At 42.2% G+C, this 25246-nt stretch overlaps 2 protein-coding genes across 4 annotated transcripts; one reads left to right on the plus strand and one right to left on the minus strand.

The window, feature by feature from the left end:
- The first annotated feature begins 18 nt into the window (after positions 1 to 18).
- Positions 19 to 12406, plus strand: pigs (phosphatidylinositol glycan anchor biosynthesis class S). 2 transcript variants are annotated; one of them, XM_087141743.1, is made up of 14 exons: positions 19 to 268; positions 1781 to 1923; positions 2245 to 2347; positions 2611 to 2709; positions 3013 to 3153; positions 3471 to 3568; positions 4255 to 4375; positions 5253 to 5429; positions 5549 to 5638; positions 6328 to 6503; positions 7052 to 7108; positions 7578 to 7706; positions 9075 to 9235; positions 9628 to 12406. In XM_087141743.1, the coding sequence occupies exons 1-14, from the start codon at positions 241 to 243 to the stop codon at positions 9734 to 9736; spliced, it is 1632 nt and encodes a 543-aa protein (XP_086997869.1). In that variant the 5' UTR covers positions 19 to 240; the 3' UTR covers positions 9737 to 12406. The 2 variants fall into 2 exon arrangements, with proteins under 2 accessions (XP_086997869.1, XP_086997870.1); XM_087141744.1 differs by having other exon boundaries at positions 2614 to 2709.
- gdpd1 (glycerophosphodiester phosphodiesterase domain containing 1) lies at positions 10660 to 25042 on the minus strand. 2 transcript variants are annotated; one of them, XM_022245461.2, is made up of 10 exons: positions 24835 to 25042; positions 23060 to 23253; positions 22672 to 22714; positions 21922 to 22057; positions 21619 to 21664; positions 20993 to 21117; positions 19743 to 19832; positions 18535 to 18674; positions 16355 to 16454; positions 10660 to 15673 (listed from the first exon to the last, which is right to left on the minus strand). In XM_022245461.2, the coding sequence occupies exons 2-10, from the start codon at positions 23196 to 23198 to the stop codon at positions 15485 to 15487; spliced, it is 1008 nt and encodes a 335-aa protein (XP_022101153.1). In that variant the 5' UTR covers positions 23199 to 23253; positions 24835 to 25042; the 3' UTR covers positions 10660 to 15484. The 2 variants fall into 2 exon arrangements, with proteins under 2 accessions (XP_022101153.1, XP_022101152.1); XM_022245460.2 differs by lacking the exon at positions 18535 to 18674 and adding an exon at positions 19013 to 19152 and having other exon boundaries at positions 24835 to 25040.
- Between the last annotated feature and the right edge of the window lie 204 nt (positions 25043 to 25246).

Raw genomic sequence — 25246 nt, forward strand, 5'->3', positions numbered from 1 at the left:
ACATATACAGTCGCTGATGTGCCCGCAGTCTATCTAGTCATTGACACGCTTAAGTAAACGCGCCACCAAGAGTTAGAAATTGGTTGAAGGGATCTTTGGTTGAAGGTAGTCTGTGCAGAAAAAAACGCAAATGCGTGTATATTCTACAAAGAAATCTGTCCTGATTTTCAGCAACACGACTTCCCTGTGAGGTGAGATTTTCTGGCGTGTACAGTGTGGTAAAGCCTACGGCTTTTTAGCATGAGCGACAAGGAATCTCACAACGACGGTTAGTATTATAATCAAAGCAGAATGTGGGTGAATTCCACTTGATTATTGCATGATTATTAATATGCCTGCCACTAGTACTAGCCCCACCAGTGTGGCACGGACTCTCACCCCCGCTCCTTCCTTAACATGCTTAAGCTAAGGATAGAGCGGGAGTGAGAATCCGTGCCACACTGGTGGGGCTAGCCTGCCGCTTGAGCTGAGGCTAGTGTTGTTAGGCCTGAGTTATGTCTCCTGCATTAGTTGTTTAAGTCTCACATTACAGCTCCATGAGTATGACATGTGATGCAGGCCGAGGCTCGGCCAAACAGGCCAAATATGGCATCATATTTGACAAGTACTAACGACAAGTAACTACAGCTGACAGGCTACTGACAAAATTAATTAACATGGACCTAACTGCGTTTATAAGGGAGGCCCACTATTATACACTGGCCACGACACACCTGCAACAGTATATCCCATTTGAGGAGTTTGTTTGCAGTACCAAGAAGAAGAAGAACAGTGGATAACATTAACAAGCTGACAAGGTGCAAATGTGATCGAGCCCAACAGCATAACTGACATAACGTGTTAATTGTAGGCCTAGTACAAGCTGTGCATCTCGCATGGTGGATCGTGGAGGCCATGACTCATGAGGAAGGAATCAACTTTGTAATGCTGCATTATTCCGTATCAATCAACAGGATCAAGTGCATGTAAATGTGACAGAAATGATGCATTCTGCTTCCACTGTTTTCGTCTTAGGCCTATAACATCTCAATAAAGGAAATGGGTCAAGTCGTCCCCAGGTCAAGTCGTCCCCGAGTCAAGTCGTCCCCCAGAATTGAAACCCTGGTCAAGTCGTCCCCGGGTCAAGTCATCCACGGGTTAAATTGTCCCCAAGTCAAATTGTCCCCGGGTCAAGTCATCCCCCAAGTGTTATCTAAGAGTTTTCCTTTTAGGAACATCAACACATGGAAGAGAAAGAAAAACAAGACAGAGACTCGTACACATACATGTACTCATTCATTCACAATTTTCACTCCTTCCATGCAGGTAGCTAGTGGCTTTTGAAATCTATGGTGGCGAAGACGTGCCACATAAGATATGTATTAAAAGGGTGATTCCTGGTGTGTGCCAGTGTAACAGCACGTAGGCCTATTCTTTGAATTGTCAAAGCAATTTGAACATCTTTCAATTTCAAATCTGCCTGTAGTCATTTCCAGTTTATTGAAATAACGTTCTGAAATCAGTAATAAATTTTGATTATTTTGAATACACTGTAACTAAGAAAATCAGGTTGTTTCAAGAGCTTCAGTTGGTTTTGTTCATTATTCACTATTTTGTTCATCATACTTATAATGGATAATGGAATGGTGGAGAAATTATTTAACAAGTTCTTTGCTCTTTGTTCTTTGTAGAATGTTCGAAGAATGTAGGGGCGGCTGTTTCAAGTTGTGAATTTTACGGGGACCTTTGGAACTTGAAAAGCTTAACTGATAATGTTTTTTCTTTTTTTCACATGTGTCAGAGGATGTGCGAAGTCCAATGTACGCTGCCTTGGCCGTAGCTTTCATCGCTGTGGTTTTCGGCATCCCAGTATGGTGGCTGTCAACAACAACATACAGAGCTAGTCTCCCTTACCAGGAAATACAGGAGTTACCGACAAAACAGGTGGAAAATCACTTCATTTTATGTTCCCTTGTATACACATTGCATGTGCACGCAGTGACGGCAGCGTGCATTTTTTCTGTTGGCTGTTGAAGCCACCTTGGAATTTTGGAGCCCCAGCTATCCCCTCAACGCTGTGGACTTTTTAAAGGATTCTTTTGAAATTCGTCTCAGTTAAGCACAAATTCAAATTATAACCTAAAGAAAGTCCAGTTTGTGTATTGTGAATCCAGTATGGAAAGTGCAGTTTATGAGTTCTTAAACTGAGTTCAGAATTAAAGAGAAATTTTCTTATCATTCAAGCCACACTTCTTCTTCTTGCAGACTAACTGTCTCATCCCAGTCACCGTCATTTCGTGCTTGACTCAGGAAGAAAAACAAGACTTTGACAACTTCCAAGCCGAGCTCAATGCTTTGTTGCAGTCAGGTATGTTTGAAAAGATGTAGGATATGTACGTTGTATATTGATTTGGCAGGTTTGGGGCACTGTCATTGGCTAAATGCTGTGCATAGTTTTCTTGTATAGGCCACGTAGACTCATAAACCCGGTAGGTCATCCCAAAAATGTGTAGATCGGAATTTTCACACATTATGCCAAAACCTTAGTCAATTGCAACAGAAAAATGGCTTGCTAAACCTCTCTTTTGTCCAAACTAAAGTTCATAGACAGTTTTTTTTTCTTTGTTTTAGCAGATCAGATGTCGTTATTGAGCGTACAGTACTCCATCGACTGGAAATCGTGCTCCTTCAAAGATCAGGAGGTCCTTGGGACAAGCTCCTCGTTAGCAGGTGAGTCTGGGATGTGCTTTGACTTAGAGGAGTCACCTGTTTTGAATTGCCAGATGGAAAGGTTTATAATGAATCAATATCAAAAAAGTAATATTACATTGTGTCACAATCTTTGTATTTTAACTAACGTTGAACATCATCAAGACCTTTGGAAGTTTTTTATTGGCAGAGATCAGAAGTATTGAAACATTTACACAGGTCTTTGGAAATCCAGCCTTTTGATTCTGATAGATTTGGAAAAGTTAGTTTAATGTAGCAAAACCCTTGAAATTCTCCAGCATTGCATTCTAAATGTTTCTGCAGAACTTGACAGGAGGCTTAGTACATCCTCCGATATTCCACACGGCCAGGTTACAATCTACCTCGTTTCACAAGGATATAGTCTCCTCAATTCAACAGACAGCTTCGTCGGGACGGGCAGGGTCGCCGTGGCAACACCGAAAGGTGAGAGCATGTACCTTATCTGTGTTTCGTCTGCTGTCTTCATCTGTTTCCTTTTCTGTTTGGGTTTATTCAGCGATTTAGTTTTTACCACAGGATTTTCTATCATTAATTTTTCTGTTAACCTCAACCCGTCTCATAAACCTCTTGGGGCTCATGTTGTAGCCTTTCCCAACTTAATACCAGCCGTTCTATCCCCATCCAAATCATTGTTGGCCTCCCTCCTTGGTTTACATCTGATAATTTCCACGGCGAGTTCCCGTGCCAAGCCTACAAGTGGTAATGAATGTTAAATTTGTTGTGTCATGAACAAAATTCAGATTCTGTTGTTGCATCCCTCATCCGGACAAGGTTTGCCAATGAGGACGCTATGGCAAGAGTATATCTGAATGCAGCAGGGGCACGACGGCTGGATAAGGTGAGACCACACCTGAATCTTTTGTCCAGATCTAGGTCTTCGCCGGAAGCCTGTTTTGGTCTTGGGCTCAGGCTGTGAAAAGGAAACAAGAAGGGCCACTTAATGGAGAGGTTACGATTTTCACATGCTGTCCACACCCCTTGGCCAGATTTTAATTGATGGCATTGGTGGTTGGTTGTTATTTGCTGACACCGTGCTGATGCACTTGGTAGGAGGTTGTTGCTTGTCCACAAGGTATGAGGTCCTATCCACACCTTTTGACAAGATTTTGGTTGATTGTATTTTTCCTGGATTGCTGATGCACGCAGTATGAGATCTCTGCTGTCCACACCACTTGCGGAGGTCTTAGTTGATTGCCCTGTCTGTTGATTGTTTTTATTCACTGACTCCAGGCTGACGCACACAGCATGAGATCTCTGCTATCCACACCACTTGCGGAGGTCTTAGTTGATTGCCCTGTCTGTTGATTGTTTTTATTCACTGACTCCAGGCTGATGCACACAGCATGAGATCTCTGCTATCCACGCCACTTGCGGAGGTCTTAGTTGATTGCACTGTCTGTTGATTGTTTTTATTCACTGACTCCAGGCTGACGCACACAGCATGAGATCTCTGCTATCCACACCACTTGCGGAGGTCTTAGTTGATTGCACTGTCTGTTGATTGTTTTTATTCACTGACTCCAGGCTGATGCACACAGCATGAGATCTCTGCTATCCACGCCAGGCTACGAGTTGTCCTTCAGTCTGCTCAACCCTCAGCCAGCCACATTCAATGCTCAGTGGAACATTCAAGAAGCGGTCCAAGGTGGGTCTCAACGTCAAACCTTGGCTTGAATTGAGAAGAACGGACATGTCCTTACACAATCCTGTTTCCTGATTGCTTTATGTCAACTCTCGCCGGCAGAACAAAACAGATCTCATTGTCGTCTATTTAGAATTGAAAATGTCTATTCTGAAATGTTGAGGTTACATTTACACATAGACAATCCAGCAAGGTTTCAGGGGACATTTCCAGTGGCCCCCGTTAATGGTTGAAAGCGTGGAGTTGAGTTTTGTACAGAGCGACTGTCACAGAACAGTGGTGCTATATGGTAGTTATCACAGCATGTACCACCATCAGTAGGGCCTAATGGAAATGATCAGTGATAGCATTGGTATGGTTACCAGATCTGCCTATATTAGAGGAGATAATTGATTGAGTGATGATTGATGAAAATGTAGTCTTGTAAGATCCCCCAAACTTTCAGATTGATTTTTGAAGAAGTATGAAGGGTTTTAGAGTTATGAATGTTGAGAAAAGGTAACCTTTATTTTTTCAAATTTCCTAACAAGAACACTTAACCCCTTCACGGCAAAATTATTTGACCGTGTCTGCTGGGCTGTGGTATGCCCTGAATGGAGGGCTTTGTCCAGCAGCAGGCCCCATTGAACCAGCAGCTGCATGGTGAATAGACTGTATGTGTGGTATGCACTAATCCTCACACAAAGGTGCGGTAGTAGCAGTCCTCCGTAGCGAAGGGGTTAAGGAATCAAACATGTATATTTGGACTGGTTTCTGAATTTGAGAAGTTGTTGCACTCTGATACATAGCTTGAATCATTTCACAGTTGAGTTGCAAAAGTGTACAACCTCCCAGCGTCTGGTCTTAACATGTTGGTATCGTTTCTTTCTCCAATCTGCAGCCTACTTGAACCCCTTCCTGCAGAAGCTCTCTGAATTTGCCGAGTTCACCGTCAACTCCCAGGTGCTCTACTTCACCGGTCTCTCCATCAAGCCCAAGCACAACGAGGAAGATGACAGCTACCGTCTATCCCAGAATGCATTGCCACTCGTCATCAACCCAGTCGAAGCAAAACTTGGTCAGCCTGCGAAATTTAAAATACATTGTATCGAGAAATTTGAGAAAGAACCCTGCGGTTTAGATGAATTTGAATATGAATTTGAATAGTAATCATTGTTTTTGCTGCCTTTTTTTCAGGGTCCCACGTTTCAACCAATCCAAGTTTGAACTTTCTTCTCTTCATCCCTCGATCGCGGCATTTACCTCTCTTCATAACTGACAACAAAGGTATGTTGATCACAGAGCATATTAAGACTGGATTTTGGGGGGGCTTCAAAACAATCGTATATTCACAAAAGTATGAAGATAATGGTACCTTCAATTTTTATGAAGTGAAAAAAAAAAGGAAGTACAGTTGGCATATGAATCAAAGCATGTCCAAAATACTCTGATTTAAGAATTTGTACTCTGCAAGACAATATATTCAATCGGAGTGATACCCTCTGTGAGTTCGGTGTCTGGTTTGGTCGTGCATCAAACAAGGATTAACATTTGTCACGATTTTTTATCAGGATTTTCTTGGTTTCATGATTTTTAGACTGTTTTTTAACTTCTTTGAAGTTGTGATGTTTTTACTTATAAACAAGAAATGGGTAGTTTTGTATACCATAAACCCTACGCTACTTTAGGGGCCCCCAAAACTTCTGATGATTTTATTTTCTGCTAATCTCACCCTTGATCATACGTGTGCACTTTCTACAAAGTGCCAATAAGCCAACTTCGCTGTGTTTCCAGTGCCAACATTCCATCGCCACACTCCATAAAGCGGGCACGGTTTTAAGCTACAACAACGTCACGCTTGTGATCGCGATACTAAATTGCAAGTTTTGAAATGTTCCAGGCCACAGTTTCTTGCGTTGAGCTGCCCTCAGAACTCCTAAAATCTCTCCTTCCGTTTTATTTTCTTTTTTCCTTAGGACAACCGGTGGACACCAATGCTTTCCTGAGCCCACGCTGGGGCGGCGTCATGATCCACAACGTGCCCAAACCCAGCGAGAACGACTCCTTGCCGTTAGCCGTCAAGATTGACACCCGACGGGCCATGGAGGTGTTCCTGGCCCAGCTAAGACTGCTTATCGGAATCCCACAACAGGTTGGTCTCTGACCCCTTTCAAAGCTGTGAATCAGGATCGAGTTCTGCCCAGCACAGAAATGCACTCAGCACAGAAAATACTTCGTGAATTTCTACACATTCCTGGTTATCCCAACGATTTACATTTCCTGGAGATCTTACATGCAGGACACCCCAAGTTGGGCCACACATCTCTGGGTCCCATAATCTAGATATCTTGGGCCTTTTGCTGGGGCTTCAGGGCAGTACATATTATATATCCTGCCGGTTTGTTCGTCCAGTTACTTTTTTCTAGTAACATTTACCACAACCCAGTCTTTGGCTACAAGTATTTCAAGTCGAAGCAAGCCATTGGTTGAAATGATTTTGTTGGTAAAGCAGTCTGTACTTTTTAATATTTGTAACTTTGTAACTTAAGTTTTCTTTTGCCAGGAAATTTTTTGATCAGTTTGTGGCGACGTTGGTGCGTTCCACAAGTATTTTTGGCCCCCACAATAACTGTTGCACAAGACCTGTGTTATCCCTGAGTATGCCTGAACAATTTGAATGGAATTCTCCTTTGTTTATAGGCTATCCAGGACAACGTCATTTTGGCGGCACCTGATAAGACTGGCATTACCGATTGGGTAAGTCCAGCTTCAGCCAGAGGTCTTTTTTCACTCCTTGACATCAAAATATCAATCTGTATCCTTGTTTTTGGCCACTCCACTGTGGCCTCGTTTTTCTGAAAATTATACAATTAAACTGTGGAAGCCATTTTGAAATATTGTTTTACTTATGTCTTTATAAAACGTCAGTCAATTGAAGATTTGCAGAGAGAAATGTTTTTCAGTTTGTTAAAATTACACTTTTGAAATTTGGGGTAGAGTGGTTATGCAGGTGCGGTTCTGTATTAGCAAAACACATTACAGGAACATGTGCACAAAACATGGTTTATGGTCCGGAAAAATGTAATGGTCAATTTTTGACTTCTGGGAGACAAATCTGTTGATGTTATACACGTTCACACACCACTTTCTTTGTCAACGTGAGACGAGCTATAAAATGAACTATTGCCTTGGGATGTCTAAAGTCTGGTTCCTCCCTCTTGTGTAGGAGTATGATGTGCTGTTGAGAGTCCGAACACTTGAGAACCTGGCCACAGCCAGCTCCACCCTGGTGTCTTTGGCTCAGCTGTTGAACCAAATTGGGAATATTGTCATACGAGACGACATAGCCAATCAGGTACAGCACAATAAACCCTTTGCGAGTTAAATTTGAATAAAATCTGGTACACTGTGTTATCTGATTGCACAGAAACGTAACAATTTGAATTCCCCAGACTAAAGACACTGTTGCTATACCTCGTGATTCGGGGCAAGCTTTCGCATAGCGACCACCAACTCTGGAATGGACTGGTTCCTTTGTGCAGTTCTTATCCGTTGAGAACAATGTATTGTTGCAAGGCATCTCTTATGTAACTAAGCAAAAGCTTGCCCCGAATCACAAGGTATAGCAACAGTGGTTTTAGTGTGGAGAAGTCAAGTTGTTATGTTCACATGAATTTAAAGAACTCAGTGTACCAGATTTTATTCAAATTTAACTCACAAATGGCTTATTGTACAGACGTTTGGTTTCAGTGATAATTTTACAAATGTTATGAAGATTTAAGATTCAAAACCATGGAGTAACTCTGTGGTAGTTACTTTGCAGCCAAAATTGTGTCTCTTCAGTTCCAAGTACAACATAACCTAGATATTGATTTTGTTGAGGCCCGAAAAAAGTAACGGTTTGGTGTGTTCAATGTATACGATTGCCTGCATGTTATACTGCATTCATAAATAACTGGGACAATTTTTCTATTCCTATTGGTTGAAACGCGTCATGTGACCGTGTATTAACATCTGATAATGCCCGCTGAGAAGTGATAATGCCCGCTGCATAAATCACGCACCAGCACATGGATTATGAAACAGTTTATTCGGGTCTGATTGGTGAGGAGTCTATGTGCACGTGACACGCCACGTGCGCGTCAAGTTCATGGAAGGGGATTCTATTGGATAACTTACAAAACGAATATACCATAAAATGGACGGGGATGTTCAAGAAATTAAAGTAAGGTTTTCGAACAATTTCGTTGGAAATCCATCATATGTTGACTTATTTTGACTCTCTGAATAAAAAGGTATTTGTGAATGAGAATAAATATGTACTTGGCCAAGAACGAACACTGATAATGACTTTGCCTGCTGCTTGGGCATTAGTCCATTCTCCTGAGCTGGTCTTAAACACATATTTATTCCCTTATTTATGCCGCCAATAGGAGGTTGCTATGTCACTTGTACATTACATTTATGATCTTCAGTGCAGAATATTCCATTCAGTCGCTGTAATCTAAATGTAGTGATTTAGTGCTATTAGAAGTTAATGGTACTTTTATTGCAAATCTTAAAAATCTCGAGCTTAAATGTGTGTCTCATCATGTCTAAACAACCATTTCAATTTACTTGGTAAGCTGTGAACTAATGGCATCACACCCATGGACTAGGGCTGAGACTCCAACATACAGATAGACTTATTAACTTCTTCGGGGAATCTTCCTTCTGTCTTCAGGTGTATCAGGCGGTATCAGCCATTAAGCAGGGCCACACCTACCTCCAGCGAGGCAACCTATACAGGGCTTTCCACGACAGCAAGAGGGCCATCGCTGCCTCAGAGAAGGCCTTCTTTGACCCCTCACTCCTGGAACTTCTCTACTTCCCAGATGATCAGAAGTAAGTTATAAAAAAACCGGAATGTTCCGTTAGACGTGCCCAATGTTCGGACAAACTACAGCCATAATTATGCATCAGATGGGCAACTGGTTTACACGACGGAGTATAGCATGGAAGCATGGAAGAGGAGTGCGTATTGGTTACAAGCATGTACAGCTGACCTGTAGGACTTATCACAGGTTTCGATTTCGATTTGAATATTGCTTCCCCCCCCTTAAGCATGTCAATTTTTGTCTCACAAGATATCGGACAGCACCAATATACACAGCGATTGTCAAATGTTCACAGGCAAAATCCAATACCAAACTTTTCATCAAGCGGACTTGAAGTGGAGTTTTCCAAATTAATTGTAACTGATAAGAACATGTTTTATTTTGGTTTTCCTTGAACAGATTTGCCATCTACATACCTCTGTTTCTACCCGTCGGCATTCCAGTCCTGAGTTCATTTGTCAAGGCCTTGAGGTGGATGAAGACAAAGATGAAACCTAAACAAGACTGACCTTTTTAACTCGTAGATTTTTGTATCGTGCATTCTTGGGAATTGTGCAAGAACAACCCAGGCAGAAGCAGTGTCATGGAATTGACAGAAGCTTTGAATATCATAACTTCATTTTAAAATTAGGAGACATGGAATTCCCGCTAGAAGCTTTTGCCTGGTGCACTTGTGTGTGGAAACTTGTGTTCGGTATCAACCCTGTAGTGTCATATCCTATCAACGTGAGCCGCAGATTAACGTCACAGAATGAGAAGCAGTCAAGCATTTTAGGTCGAGTGGGGCCCATCGTTCAGAAGCAGTGTTCTACAAAGTCAACCAGAGTTTCCTCACTCACTGCCGGCAAAATTTGAACGATGCTTGTTTTGTCTGTGGACAGCGTTCCATTTGAATTTGCTGCAACCCCCTTGCCGCATTGGGAATGTGGCCAGCTTTTGCCTGGAGGGGAAGCGGAACATGCCATGCTGTGAGGAATGCCCTTGTTAGCTCCTGAACGGGTTTCTAAGGTCATAATTGTGACCTGCTCTGTGAAAACGAGTCTCAAGTCACCGGGGCCACTTTTGAGTTTTACTTTGTATTAGATTATAAAGGAAACCCTAAACGGAGCCCGTTGTTTTGATGTTTACATTCAGCTTGGTCTGACGAAAATGAACGCTGTTTAGATGTTAAAATGTTGAGGATTCCTGTTGCTTGAATGGCGTGCAAGATTCTTTCAGAGGCCTTGAACTCAAAAGTGGCTCTGGAGACGTGTGACGCAGTTTTGCAGAGCCTGTGACGATTGTTCCCAAAGACCACCTTCCTGCCAGTGCAACCTATTGGACCAAGCGTCCCATAAATTTTGAAAGAAAAGATGCAATCATCATTTTCAGGTGTAAGTAAATAATTCTTTTGTTGAGACTGTGAAATAATGAGAAACGTCTTGCAATCAATTACTAAAAGACTGATTTATGTATGTCTAATTGCATTGTGAATGCATACATGCACACAGTTCAATCTTAACATGTCTGAAGCTGTAGCTATTTCTGAAGGGATTACTCAGGTACAAGTCACTTGTACTTTTAAGTATCCTTGCTTCTTGTTTTGAGATTCGTAACAATTGAAGTCAAGGAATTTAAAATTTTTCAAAACATGATATGCATATAAGGAGTTTCAGATACTAATTTTTAAAAATGCAAAGAAGATACATGTGAAATTTCATTGTTTCAATTTTGAATAAAATCTACAATTCACAGGAATTCCAAATACGCGACTCCATTTCAACGTAACATGACCTTTAGTATTTGGAAACCGCTCACACTGCACCAAACTCTACAGCATCGCACACAACTCTTTGGAAAAAAATGCCTAATACAGATTACATGTGCTTTTTAGGTGCACCAAAATCTAGTTTGAACTTTGTCTGAGCTTTGTTGAAGTCTGACCAGTTTCAACACTGCTGATCAAAGTCAGGAAATGTGAATCAGTTCACTTGAAAAACAGTCGCAGAGGAGGGAGGAATATAGATAGTCAAGTTAAAAACCAAAAAAAGAGAGGCAATGTACAACATTTTACCTCATCAATGTATTACAGATTAGTGCAACTGTGAATCCTTCATCCCAAAATCTGCCAGTCTGTAACAAGCACCTTGCATAATTGGTTTTTTTTTTCCATGTTGCAGGTACCCAATTCCACCTGTTTTACACACTATATGCAAATGGGCCATCCTATGACTTGTGGGTCCATTTTTCCCATCCCTGTTCCATCTGGCTTCTAATTTTGTGAGTTTAGAACACATTCTTTGATTTCTGAGAATGACTAAGTACACGCAATGCAAATTACCTTCGAAACAAAAATAATTTGAAGTCAATTTCAATGATACATCCCGTCAAATTACACAGGTCAGGTGCAACAAGGACAGGCAAATGTCACACACTGGACCCCAAATTTATAGAAATACCCAAATTTATCATTACAAATGATAAATTCCTTTCTTTAAAGTTCAGACTCCTTTGACCACCCAACACCCCTGGGACCTCCCTTAATCCTCTAAAACCCACGCACAGTTGAAGGAACTCAGTGGCATATGTAGCTTAAAAGAAATCGTTTTTCTTAACTCTCCTCAGTTATCTCTTAAATCCTCCAAAACCTGGTGGACTTTGAAAGATTGGGGAGAATTGACTCTAATCTTTCTAATCCAGATTATCCGCCCCAAGCTGAAGTGCACACCCAATCAGCAAAAAGAAAGACGGGTGGTTACAAGCGGGTTCTTGCACACGTTTTGCATGTACTCAAAGACCATAAAAGCTGGTATAAATGAGTTATGCCTACTCAGCGTGCTCCGCGTCAAAACGCTCATATACTTGTGCGCCTCATGGTGCGCCTATGCAGTGAGTACCAAAAGAAACCACGCCCTCTTTTGTTCTGCTCAGAACAGATACTTCAAGTACTTTCCCAATGTAATTGGTGGCTACATGTATTAGTGAAGAGTCCTTCACAAGTCCAGTTATAAGCACTTTTGCAAGACAAGTCCGAGGTGCTTGGGTACAAAACGGTGACAAAGGAATGCTTGTGTCGCTGTTCCATTGAATGGTTTGTGATTTGGCTCAACACTCAGTGGCTTGTGATGTACATGTACTTGTGACGGGTATAACAACACTGTCTTTTGTCAACAGAATAAACAATGATGATATAAATCTACCAATCTGTCGGTTCTCTCAATCCCTGGTCTTTTCTGTTCTCTCTCCCTGGTCCCTTCTGAGCTGTTGGTACAGCGTAAGAATTACAAAACCTGATTATTGCAAACCTCTAAAAAGTGACTTTCACTCTTCGTCCAGAGAAAAAACCTTCAAGGAATGGCCTGAAACTATTTATGTTACCATTGTAATGATGCACAAATTTGGCAAAGCTGTGAAATTTCCCACTTTTCCTCACTGGAAAGTCACTGGAAATAAACCTTTTGCAAGTTAAATTTGATTAAAATCTGGTACACTGAGTTCTTTAAATTCACGTAAACATACCAATTTGAATTCTCCACACTAAAGACACTGTTGCTATGCCTTGTGATTCGGGGCAAGTTTTTGCTTAGTTACATAAGAGATGGCTTGCAACAATACACTTTTCAATGGATAAGAAAGGCACAAAGGAACCACTCCATTCCAGAGATGGTGGTCGCTTTGCAAAATCACACGGTATAGCAACAGTGTCTTTAGTTTAATAAATTGAAATTGTTATGTTTATGTGTAATTAGATAACTAAGTGTACCAGATTTTCTTCAAATTTAACTCGCAAAAGGCTTATTGGTAATTGCAGTTAAATATAAGTACATGTAAGCATTGCAACATGAGGACGTTACCCTATACTATCTGGTAAAAATGCCTCATGTGCTAAAAATGAGTCCATAAAAAAAGACAAAGACGGTTGAAATCTGCTGTCGGCCATATCTACCAACAGTTTAAAAAGATGAAAGTGTACATGCACCTATTACACATACTATACATGTTCATTCAGACATGCTAAATAACATATTCTGTGTCCATAAAAATACCAATAAAACTTCTAACTTCAAAATACTTTGAAAAATTGGTGAAAGACAATTCATCCATAAACATCAATCCTAGCAATAGTTAGAGAAATACATCCGTACGTCCTAATATTAATAGAAACGTTTCTTTTCAAGATTCATGTTTTTTGTCTTCTAGGTAGCAAACAGCAGCCTCTCTGAAATGTGTGCGCTCACAAGACAATGGAAGGTGTGAAGCTACCATCATTTTCAACCCCCCCCAAAAGAAACCCCCCCGAATAGAGTTTCCAAGTGCATGCAAAGCGAGAACGCCTTTTTCTCACAGGACTGGCACCTGGAATACGGTGTGATGGTTGGTGTTAAGGCAAAACTGCTTCACGTTTCAGCACAGAAAGGGGCTTCTACTGTGTCAGAGGTGGTGAACTAGCCATTAGGAACGGTGGGCATCTAGACAGTTACCATGGTTACAGTGACAGAACGGTACGTACGGTGACAGATGGATTGAAGAAGTCTCACAAAATAGACCTCATTCAAGGGACACCATTTTTGACTGTGTTCCCCGAATCTATAAATTTAAAGTAATCTATTAAATGGGGTGGTGCCAGACTTTTTTGCACTTCAAGCCTCACTTTCAACTTCAAACATTAAGATAAGTTTAATCACACATCGACTGCAATGAAATTTTATATCATTTTTTTTTCACTTCTACTCGAGTTCCTAAAATGGAAAGATTACCTGACTTTCGATTTACTACAGCTGACTCGTGAATAAATCTGTATCTGATGTGATCAAGAGATTCTAAGAATCAGTAGGGCTACAGAGTACGGAAAGCGTGACGTCATTTTGAACCAGAAAGTGCAGTACAAATGAATGGAATGTGCATGCGTGTTGGCGCATGCGTTGGTTCTCACGCTAATGCCGTTTACACACATAACTGTGCATGTGACATAATCACTTTGGTACCCTATCGCCTATTGAACCCATTTTTTGAAGCTGACGTTTGGGTCAATGTCAACGGCAACGTCCCACTTGGGGACATGTGGCTATTTGTGGTTTGGGTTTGTAACCCCCAACCATCAAGTCGGAGGTTCCAATCCAGTCCTGATGACTGACAACGAGGAAAGAGAGTGTTGCGTTTGATGAGGCATCTGCAGGATATGGCAGGATTAGACCCCCAATCGGAGGTTCCAATCCAGTCCTGATGACTGACAACGAGGAAAGAGAGTGTTGCGTTTGATGAGGCATCTGCAGGATATGGCAGGATTAGACCCCCAATCGGAGGTTCCAATCCAGTCCTGATGACTGACAACGGGGAAAGAGAGTGTTGCGTTTGATGAGGCATTTGCAGGATATGGCAGGATTAGACCCCCAATCGGAGGTTCCAATCCAGTCCTGATGACTGACAACGAGGAAAGACAGTGTTGCGTTTGATGAGGCATCTGCAGGATATGGCAGGATTAGACCCCCAATCGGAGGTTCCAATCCAGTCCTGATGACTGACAACGAGGAAAGAGAGTGTTGCGTTTGATGAGGCATCTGCAGGATATGGCAGGATTAGACCCCCAATCGGAGGTTCCAATCCAGTCCTGATGACTGACAACGAGGAAAGAGAGTGTTGCGTTTGATGAGGCATTTGCAGGATATGGCAGGATTAGACCCCCAATCGGAGGTTCCAATCCAGTCCTGATGACTGACAACGAGGAAAGAGAGTGTTGCGTTTGATGAGGCATTTGCAGGATATGGCAGGATTAGACCCCCAATCGGAGGTTCCAATCCAGTCCTGATGACTGACAACGAGGAAAGAGAGTGTTGCGTTTGATGAGGCATCTGCAGGATATGGCAGGATTAGACCCCCAATCGGAGGTTCCAATCCAGTCCTGATGACTGACAACGAGGAAAGAGAGTGTTGCGTTTGATGAGGCATCTGCAGGATATGGCAGGATTAGACCCCCAATCGGAGGTTCCAATCCAGTCCTGATGACTGACAACGAGGAAAGAGAGTGTTGCGTTTGATGAGGCATTTGCAGGATGTGGCAGGATTAGACCATGTACTCCCCAGGGTGCCGAGGTGGTTTTTTTGGAATGTTTATGAGCCCAGTCAAGCAGGTATAGTAATAACGTTGCACCTTGAGCACCAGTACAGGACTATTAGTTAACCCTGGGCAACTTTTGCCAGGTACCCACAATACATTTTGTGCACAGGTTACCAGGAGAAATCGACCAGTGGTCCCTCAATTTTGTTGTCCCGTTCCGGTCTACTGGCCCACTCCATTATCAAATGTGTTGTAGTTCTCGTTCCTCAGCCCAGCCCGTCCGTCCTGCCAGTAACCCCTCCTGCGCATGTATTCGGCCAGCTTGGCAGGGTAGTCCGTCATGATTCCGTCCACCCTTTTACTCATGGCCCTGTCCCACTGCGCCTCGTTGTTGAGAACCCACACGTAAACCTGTCATCAAATAGAACACACCGGGGATGATTTTCTGGAGATTATACCAACCTGTTAGCAAATATCTACGTGACCCGATCTCACAAAATGACTTGGAAGTCGCCAGAATCACTTTTTGCAATAACTGCCTTGCATAACACACAAGTAAATCATTTGGAAACCTCAACATTTTTACTCACATAATGTCTCTTTTCGTCAAGATACAAGAAGTCATTATGAGGAACTCTGTTTGCAAACCAAAACCATTTACTAAAGAGGCCTTAAGACTCATTTTGTGGGATCTAATCAACCATGTTGAACATGTAATATCCACTTTGTTTGCATTTGCAACAGGTAAAAACTCCCAGTCTCTGCCAACAATTTGAAAGTAAGTTGGGTCAATCCAAACAGACTGTCACAGCTCCATCCTCAGAGTCTTTGACAAGAACGAACCAGTGGGGCATTTCAAAAAAAGAGAAAAAGCATGGTCATTTGAGAACAAAACCCCGCAATCATGCAAGCTCGAACACATTCAGTGTGTGTGAGTGAGTCCGTGGACGGTTGAGCTTACAGGACCAAGTTTTCTCACACATGTATTGCTCTTGAACGGTACGTAACATGCTTCATATTGATTAAACGTAAATGTGGTTGAAATACAGAAACTGGCGAGTTTGACTCGGATCTCCGAAGCTAGGCACCAACCTTGATTCCCCGTCTCTGCAGATGTCCAAACAAAACCCTGTTGATAAGCAGGAAGTCCAGCACCCATAACAGGGCCTTCTGCCAACGCTTCTGAACATCACTGCCGGTTTCGAAAGGGAAACAGAGGAAATACTAATCTTACCTTGTTTCCTGATGAAATCTTGTATCAATGAACTATGCCCCACAGTGTAACCTGTTCGTTTTAATCCACAAGATTCTAGAAATGCCCTACTGGCATGTACGTTTTGTTTGTGATTTTAAGATCTTTTAGCAGTTCAGAAAACTAGGGTACCGAAGTGAATACGTCACGCGCACAATTAGTGTGTAAAAGGCATGAGCATATGAACCAGCGCTAGAACCAACACGCACACATACTTCATTCATTTGCATTGCACTTTCTGGTTTACAGTGACGTCACACTTCGGTACTCTATGTAGTCAAATAATCATCTGCACCTTGTATGTAGGCTAAATTGCTTTGTATAAAAATACAAACATCGAGAACCCCCCTGTACATAAAACATGCCTCCATGACCTCAGCAGTCACTTCCAATACAAAGTTTAGTATTTTAACTTAGAGTGACAAACCACAATGTGATTTAGAACTCAGGCAAGAAAATGGTAAAAATTATGTTAGGAACTTCTACCATTTTGGACAAAAAACACAGAAAGGTTAATTTTCAAACAATTCAAGGTCAGGCAAAATGAAGAGAAAAATCAGTAAATGAAGTCAGAAAAAACTGACACAAACAAATGTGGCATCATGGAAAAAGAGTCAGTCTAACTATGAGGTTAAAAAACTAACAAGAAAACGATTTTGTGAGTATTTATGTGAGGGTTATTTAAAATATATATTAATAATGGTTGAGAAGATGAAGATGTACATGCATGAGTTAGGATAAGGTTTGGTTTGCAATGTCAAATTGAGACTTAACACACAGAGATCAAGAAACAGTTTGGGTGGCAGCTGGTTGGCATCATCCTAGTATACGGCAAGAAGTGTAAAAACTTTCTTCTAAAAGATCCGTCTTTTGTAGTCTGCGTTAGCATGTTTAAGTCTCACCAGACAAGAAATCCCCATAAACTGGAGAATGACAGAGAAAAGCAAAGCCTAGCCCTTCTATGACCTCTCCACTGTTTCTGTTTATATCGGTGTCAGATGGTGCAAGTGCTGGAGCCCTGTAATATCATGTCTATTTGATGGGCTCCGTGTGTTAAGCCGCACACTTGGGAAATAGCCCCGCTACCACCAGACTAGTGTACAATATATGCGCAAAGTCATGGACGTCCCGACGCGGGGACACTTCCTGACATCAATGGACGAATGAAGTTAAACCTACCGAGCATGCACATGTAGACCTGTGCAAGAGAGAGATCTTGGAAAGGGGTATGTGCAAGGCAAGAAAAGCAGAGAGAGAGAGAGGACCCGCCACAAGTCGGCAGGTGGATAGTTGGCTGAGGCTGCATCCAAAGCTTACGTCTGAGGCTAGGTCTAGGTCTTTGCTAATTACAAGTAAAGACGCAGCTGTAGCCCCTATAAAGCCCATTTCTGACACGGTTTTTAACTCTCACCGCATGAAGCCATATCTGCCATCTGCCGGTGAGACCAGTAGCTAAGTAGACTGAACTCTAAACGAAACCTGCTCTACCTTCTAATTGGAAATCGGGCTTATGAGTGGACTGAAATCTTGAAGCACTTCTCAATACCTTAACTCATTTTTCCTCCCATGCAGTCAAAAATGGTCAGAATAAGGGATTCCATTCATTTCCAGCCAATGCCATAAGCCCTTTTTATAAAAAAAGAAAGAAATCCCTCCTTCTGACCCTGGTTCTATCCATCAGGTTTTGGAGCATTCAAACCATGGTAAATAATATATCAGCAATGCAGAAACACTGCTTTATACGTGACAGCAATTTAACGACGTCCTCTCCCCTTCCACCACAATCCTGCGATCCCTCACTTCTTTCAATGTTTTCTGGTGCTTCAGCATTCCCCTTCGCTTGCCCCCATTAAACTAGACAGAGTTTAGAAATTTGGAATCCTACTACACTTGACACACAAGTTAACTCGTTGTAAATGCATTAAATGCAGCCCCAACACCGTGAGAAGAAACGCAGAGCACAGCGAAGACAACAGACCACAAATGACATATCTACGGATCACCAAAGCCAGCATCTTACAAGTTCTTGATCAACTCTCTTCCCATGGGGATCTCGAGGAATTCCTCCTCGAAATCGAGGAAGGGCAGGATGCCTAGGTAGAAGGCCACCAGCATCTTAACTGATGTCCTGGTGCTCATAATGGTTGGGATTTGCGGTGCCTGTGCGAATCGTTCCCGAGTGCGTTTAATTGGGGGAAAAGGGGAAAAACGGTATGCACAATGAAAATGTGGGACTTGACAACCGATCGCTTGACACTCAAACTTACTCCTTGTCTCAATTTCTTTTGAAAAATAAAAACCTTGTGCCATAAATCTGCACGACAAAAATGAGTACCACAAGTGAGTAATTTGACATGCATGCAAACCAGTAATGTATCCCATCATGCAATACATGATCAACCTAGCAACCATGGACGGACGAGGTGAGGTTCTTTATGGATTTCCACTGTACATAATGTGCAGCAAAAATCCACCTTCCACACCGAAACGAATCTTACAAATTGGTTGTGACGACCGAATCAAAAGGGATTTCAACAAAGCCTTCTTTGAGAGGCCAGAAGGGGAGGAGTCCCGAGTAGAAAAGGAGGATGAGCTTGCCGATGCCTGAGATGCTGAAAAGAAGGGGGTGGACGTGATCCTGGGGATGGGGTCAAAGGTTAAAGGTCAAGAGACGATGCCTTTGAAAGTAACAAATGCATTCAGTAATTGGAATTACTCAAGTTTTGATTTGCTGCTAAGATCTGTGCCTGCATAAATTTTTGAAGCTCCAAAAGTGAGACTTGACCAAAGTGACCTGAGACTTGACCAGAGTGGCCTGAGACTTGACCAGAGTGACCCGAGACTTGACCAGAGTGACTTGAGGCTTGACCACAGTGACTTGAGACTTGACCAGAGTGACTTGAGACTTGACCACAGTGACTTGAGACTTGACAAGGGTGACTTGAGACTTGACCACAGTGACTTGAGACTTGACAAGAATGACTTAAGACTTGACAAGAGGGAGTTGAGATGTTTCCAGTCTGACTTGACAAGAATGACTTGAGATTTTACCAGAGAGGTTTTTGTCTTGATGAGAGAGACTCCACACTCATTGTGGCCTCAGATTATCTCACGACTTCAAAATTTTCCAACTTCAAAGCAAAATACATGAGACTGATTTTACGACACACCGCTCAAACAAAAGAGATTAATTTGTTTGAGCTGACATGCGACTTATGAAACACTTACTCGTTGGTGGCATTTTTGGACAACAGATTCAGCAAAGTTACCCACAACAGTTATATCTTCTCGCTTGTACTCTATGATCATATCAAGGACCTGTTCAAATTAAAAACAATAAAACAAAGATATGGGGAAAAGAAACTTTCACAGTGAACAAATAAAATCAATTTAACCAATGGACTGACCTAGTGTGACCCTAGAAACAATCAAATCAATTGTCACTTAAACAAGTGGGTTTTTTAGAAAAGCAGCCAAGAAAATACCCATTGTTTATTGGCAAACGCTGACTTGTATTTTTTGTGAAAAGCAAATGTTTTGATGCTGCAGCAGCACCACAGAGTTGTGACCCAACCAAAAAATGAGACCCAAGTTGCAAAAACCACTCCTAAGAATGCCCCCTTGCACAAAGGAAATCCACTGAGGAAACCTCGATAGTTCTCACCCTTTTTTTATCATTACACTGAGTAAGACATCAAAACAAAGAGCACGGTAAAACAAACCAATCGTAAAAAAACGATGTTCGTCAGACTTGTGGAGGGGTCCAGTAACAATTTGGTTTGGAAATGAGGAGGTTTGACATGCCAGGGGCATTTACAAATGTTGATTCTGCTGGGCTGGTGTATTTTTAATTTGTTTCTGTTTTCAAAATTGTTAAAAAATTTATATCTTCATTTGCTGGACACTTACATCCACACGAATGACTGTCTGGTGGCTACTCTAATCCGACAGACAACATCTGTTGACGCTTGAGTATTTCAGCCAGTCCTGCTGCCTTTTATAAAGAGCCCAGACTGTGCGGTGTTATGTTATTTTCTTTTGTTCGCGACACTGGCACAGTGCGGTGCTGACCTCTTTTCACAAGGGGCTATATTAGCATGCAGCGGTGCTGTGTGGCTCATCGCTGCGGTGGTGGAGCGCTTTTGCCCCCGGTTGTAATCCGCTCGCACTGAATGCCACAAACAGTGGTATACTGTTTCAAGACAATGCTGGATTATCTCCGCAACTGACAGAGAAAAAATGTTGGTAATTCCCAGCATCCTGGTCTTTTGTTGCGAGTACACTCTTTTGTTACAAGGCCCAGTTCCCTTTGTCTGATTTCTGACACCCCAGCTGTGTATATAAAGAATACGTGTCCGAAACCAGGCTCCCCGGCAGCAAGTGCTTAATCCTTGGTCTTCCAGGTTTTTCAGAGTCTAGCAGACCACACCCTCTGGCATATGTTTGGGTACTGTCCTGACTGGTGCCAAGGATCTCACCTTGTGTATGAGCTCATCATCGTCTCTCTTGATGTCAAGGTTGATGGGGATGTTGGGGAACGTCTCAAAGACCTCCCGCAAGAGGGGGATTCTCCTGTCCGTCTCGCTCCCACAAACAGTCTGGCCTTTGGTAGAAAGTGGAGAATGGTCAAAGTTCAAAGACGGTCAACTCTGTGAGCTCCAAGTGCGAGCAATTAAGCGATCATGTGTTTTTATAGAAACAATGTTCATTTGCCGGGGACATGCTGCATGCAAGGTTTCTGCACTTGGCACGAGCCGAGCTGAGCACGAGTGACCACTTTCCGTTGGAATGTACGGTCTGTGTGGGCCGGGTGCTTAGTCACAACAATCACCAACAGCCTGTCTTTTCTTTGTAAGGGAGGACTTCTCCAAAGAGCAGACAGAGGATGTTGTTCAGCTGTTGCCATCAATCAGGCATATCACCCACAATTTAAGAAGGTGGCGCCCAGCAATAGTTAGTTTATGCCTGGGGGTTTAATACCCATTGAAAGTTGATGTGCACACAGTGTGCAGGATTCTGGAAGATCCCTCAAAAATTTCTGGCAGTTACAATGATTAATTCTTGAGTATGAAGTATGGATTTTTTTCTCTCACTAGTTACTAACCTTTGCAGAAATGGACAGGTATAGATTGACAGATGAGCGGTAAATCCTGAAGACAAAAAAAAGATTGAAAAGCTGAACTATAAGTGGAAATGAGCATACTTTGAGACAAATGGCACTGGAAAGACAGTTCCATTTCCGATGGGTAAAAGATACTGCTCTTCAGACTTACAATTTTTCTTGACGAAGGAAACCACAGTTAAATAACTGAGCAAAGGTCAAATTCCACAGGTCATGCATACAAATTTTGAAAAATTGACCATGCCTCAGGTACAAGGGTGTTAACTTGACTCATTTTCAACTCACCTCATAGTCCAAGTCACTGATGAATCTGTCCACACCTGTCACCCTCTCCAGGTGATTATCATGAGACACCACAATCTTCTTATCTCTAGTGATCTGACAGTCTATCTCCAGCATGTCCATTCCCGAATTCAAGGCACTGTGGACAAATGGAAACGATGGTAGGATTTAAAGCTAGAGTACATCCTTTGTTTTTTGTGCCTTATGTTTGTTTGAGGCAACCAAAGTGCTCAAAATCAAAGGAAAGGTGCCAAACAGCTAACCTGATGACGTTTCAGCTCAGTGAATGCTGTAAATTCTGAGAAAAATAATAGTCTGGGATCTCCATTTCAAATCAAAAGCTGCCAGGTGTTTTGAATGGTGCCCCAAATCAGCATTTGGGACACGCTCGAATTTGGCCAACAGCAGCTACGCGATGTCGCACACTGAAACGATGAATTATAGTAACTGCACGCACTTATGCGTCATGTCAACGTATAGCAGTTTGCCAAATTAAGAATGAACGACTAACGGCAATTTCCAAAATTGAATCCTTATACACATCGCTGGTAATGGCCGTCTTTCACTGCTTTCTCCAAAACGAGACCTTACCAGAAAGAATTATTTTACAAGGAGTTTTGTCCCATAACTAACTTCAAACAAAATATGCTTCCAACAGTTATTCTGTGAGTTACTTTTTGGGTAGCTGAAAATAACGGACTTTTTTGGGTGACTTGTTCAACGGTCAATTGCTTGAGAGTGCAGGAAACTTACTGTCTGTATGCTGTAAGTGTGTTTTCCAAGTTTTCACCGGCACCTGCAATTTAACGAAGAACACAGAGACAATTTTTATCTTAACACATTTTGCAGAGAAATCTGTAGTTACAGTTGGACACAGACTGATAAAATCAATCAACAGGACTGATAAAAAAATTGATTGCAAGAGGAAGAAAAACGGCAAGGATTTTAGATATAAGATTGTTTTTCCCAAAATAGCAAAATCAAGTAGAAACTAGAGAGCAAGCTCCGATGTTAGGATTTTAACAGCTTCTGCAGGAACATATTGGCACAGATGGCCCAGTTCTTAGAGTTCTCAAGCAAAATGTGGACACTGAAGGGTATCACGTCTCCTCAATACTGCAGCTAAGGCACGTCAACTTACCCCCTCTGTGGGCAATTAGCCTGGCGTTGATCTTGGTCTGTTTCTTTCTGTGAATCAGCAGGGGGAAGCGTAACAGCAAGACCGACAGCGCAGCGTAGCCGCCGATGAGAGAAAGCGGCACAATCAGTGCTGCCGACATGATCGATGGTGTAAGCGATATTGTGTGCAGAGTGACTGTGTTACAGGTAGGCTAACTGCAGAAGAGAATAGCACGGAGTGTACGTGTAGGAGAGTTGCACGGTGTAGTTTGACGCCTCACTTTTTTTTTTAGGACTGTAAGCGTGCCCTTCCAGCTAAGCTGGAGTTATCATCTCTGAGTCGGTTTGATGAGTGCTGTCAGGTTTAGCCAGCACTGTAGATTTAAAACATAACTTTGCTACCAACCAAAGTGGCCATTTTTTACTTATTGTGTGATCTATTGACCTTTCAACATGAAGGACTATGTGTAGGTCAACTAACATTGTGACTTGTTTTTCAACCAAGAGAAACATGATAATATTTTCCCAAAACAGCCACAAAAACGGGCTCCGAACTTGTTTTGAGCATGAAGTCGGGGCAAGAAAATTACATGTGAGAGCATCTTTCAACAGGCTTCATATTTCACACAAAGGTAAGTACATGTAAATGCACATAACTTCCCTTTAGAAGTTAGAGGGAAAGAAACTTTACCCAGATATATCCTTCAGGTCAAAGTTCAGTCACTTTTTAGAGACTTCAAAATGTGAAAATGAAGGAAGTGCTGTGATTTGTGGTTAACAACTGTAAAGTTCAACATGCTAGATGTACATGTCAGTTGGTAACATGAAATGACACAAGAAAGGGCTGGATCAAACCATGGAGGGAAGAATCAAACATATGTATGTCAAAACTCTAAAAATGATAATAAAAAAAGCTCCAGACATGCCAGAATCGGTCCCATAAACAAGCAGTAAGACAAAAGGCATGAAAAGAGCCATTTTAAAAACATGACAGAAGACGTGTGACTAGTGGAAGTACAAGTCGTACCACGGAAAAAAACTTGGCTTCACTTTGATGCACCAGGACAATGAGGCTGAGCTAAGCACGGCAATGCGAAGTTAGTTACTTAGTCCTTGTTTCACGTTCGACGTAACGGATTGATATTCAACACTGAATAAGTAACAGTTTAACATTCAGGATGCACACCCTTAAAAGTCATAGAGTGCATTTGGGACAAAAAAACAGACCGTGCTATCTACATTTCAGGGCTTGATTGACCCAAAAAAAGGATGCCCAGGGTTGCCTCTGTGTGAGAGAGCAGTGTGAATACATCACTGTGAAAAGGCAAGTACAGCATAAATAAGGTACATGTAAATGGACACATGTGCATTGATAGTGGCACAGTTTTTTTATTTGGTCCCTTTTGCACTCCATCATTTCTGGGGGTGTGCACCCCGAAAGTCAAAAGTTTACTTAGGTTTAAGTGTTACACGATTTCTTCAATGTCATGAATGTTGGAATATCGAACAGTCACTTGTTCAATACTGAATGTCGAACGTCAAAATGTGGAATAAGGAACTAACTTCACAAAGGTGCTGAGCACACTGTCAATGTCATGCAACAATGCCTGGACCCATCCCCAGAACTGTGGGGTCCATCGTCCGCCCCGCTCCCACGACATGGGACCCCGAAGTCCTAGGAGTAACCGGGACCATCAAGATGGCAAGGAGGAAGTTCCTCTGGGGACTGTCTTCACCGTTACGGTCTTCCATGATCATGTCCACATTAGCATGTTTAGACACGATTGATAACCTTACCTTCCTTGGTGCGAGTCAAGACTCCAACATTCCTGGATCACAGACTTTCCTCCTAGATAATGCTTCTTTTACTGTGATGAATTTGTTAATATTAATTGAATGTGACTAGGCCAACTACATCATCATGTATCATGTAGGACTAAAAACTTGCTGTTTCACGATGACAAATTTTTGCCAGCTGGTGCACTGCACAATACTTCGGCCTGCAGAGGGCGTCCTTCCTGATGTCCATGTTTTCACTGTAGTAGCAATTTTCCAAACTCCGGATTCACATGCTTGGTGGCTTTCTGTTCCCATACATTCACGATTCAAATCTTCGAAAGACAAATATGAATCCGAACATAGAAACCCTCGTTCCTGTTGTCACTGTGTCAACTGAGCACTAGTCACTTCTGCTCCTCAAATCCTTCCA

The sequence above is a fragment of the Acanthaster planci genome, linkage group LG09 (genome assembly GCF_054643075.1).
Source record: "Acanthaster planci isolate LZ-2023a linkage group LG09, COTS_SCS, whole genome shotgun sequence".
Classification (NCBI taxonomy): Eukaryota; Metazoa; Echinodermata; class Asteroidea; order Valvatida; family Acanthasteridae; genus Acanthaster; species Acanthaster planci.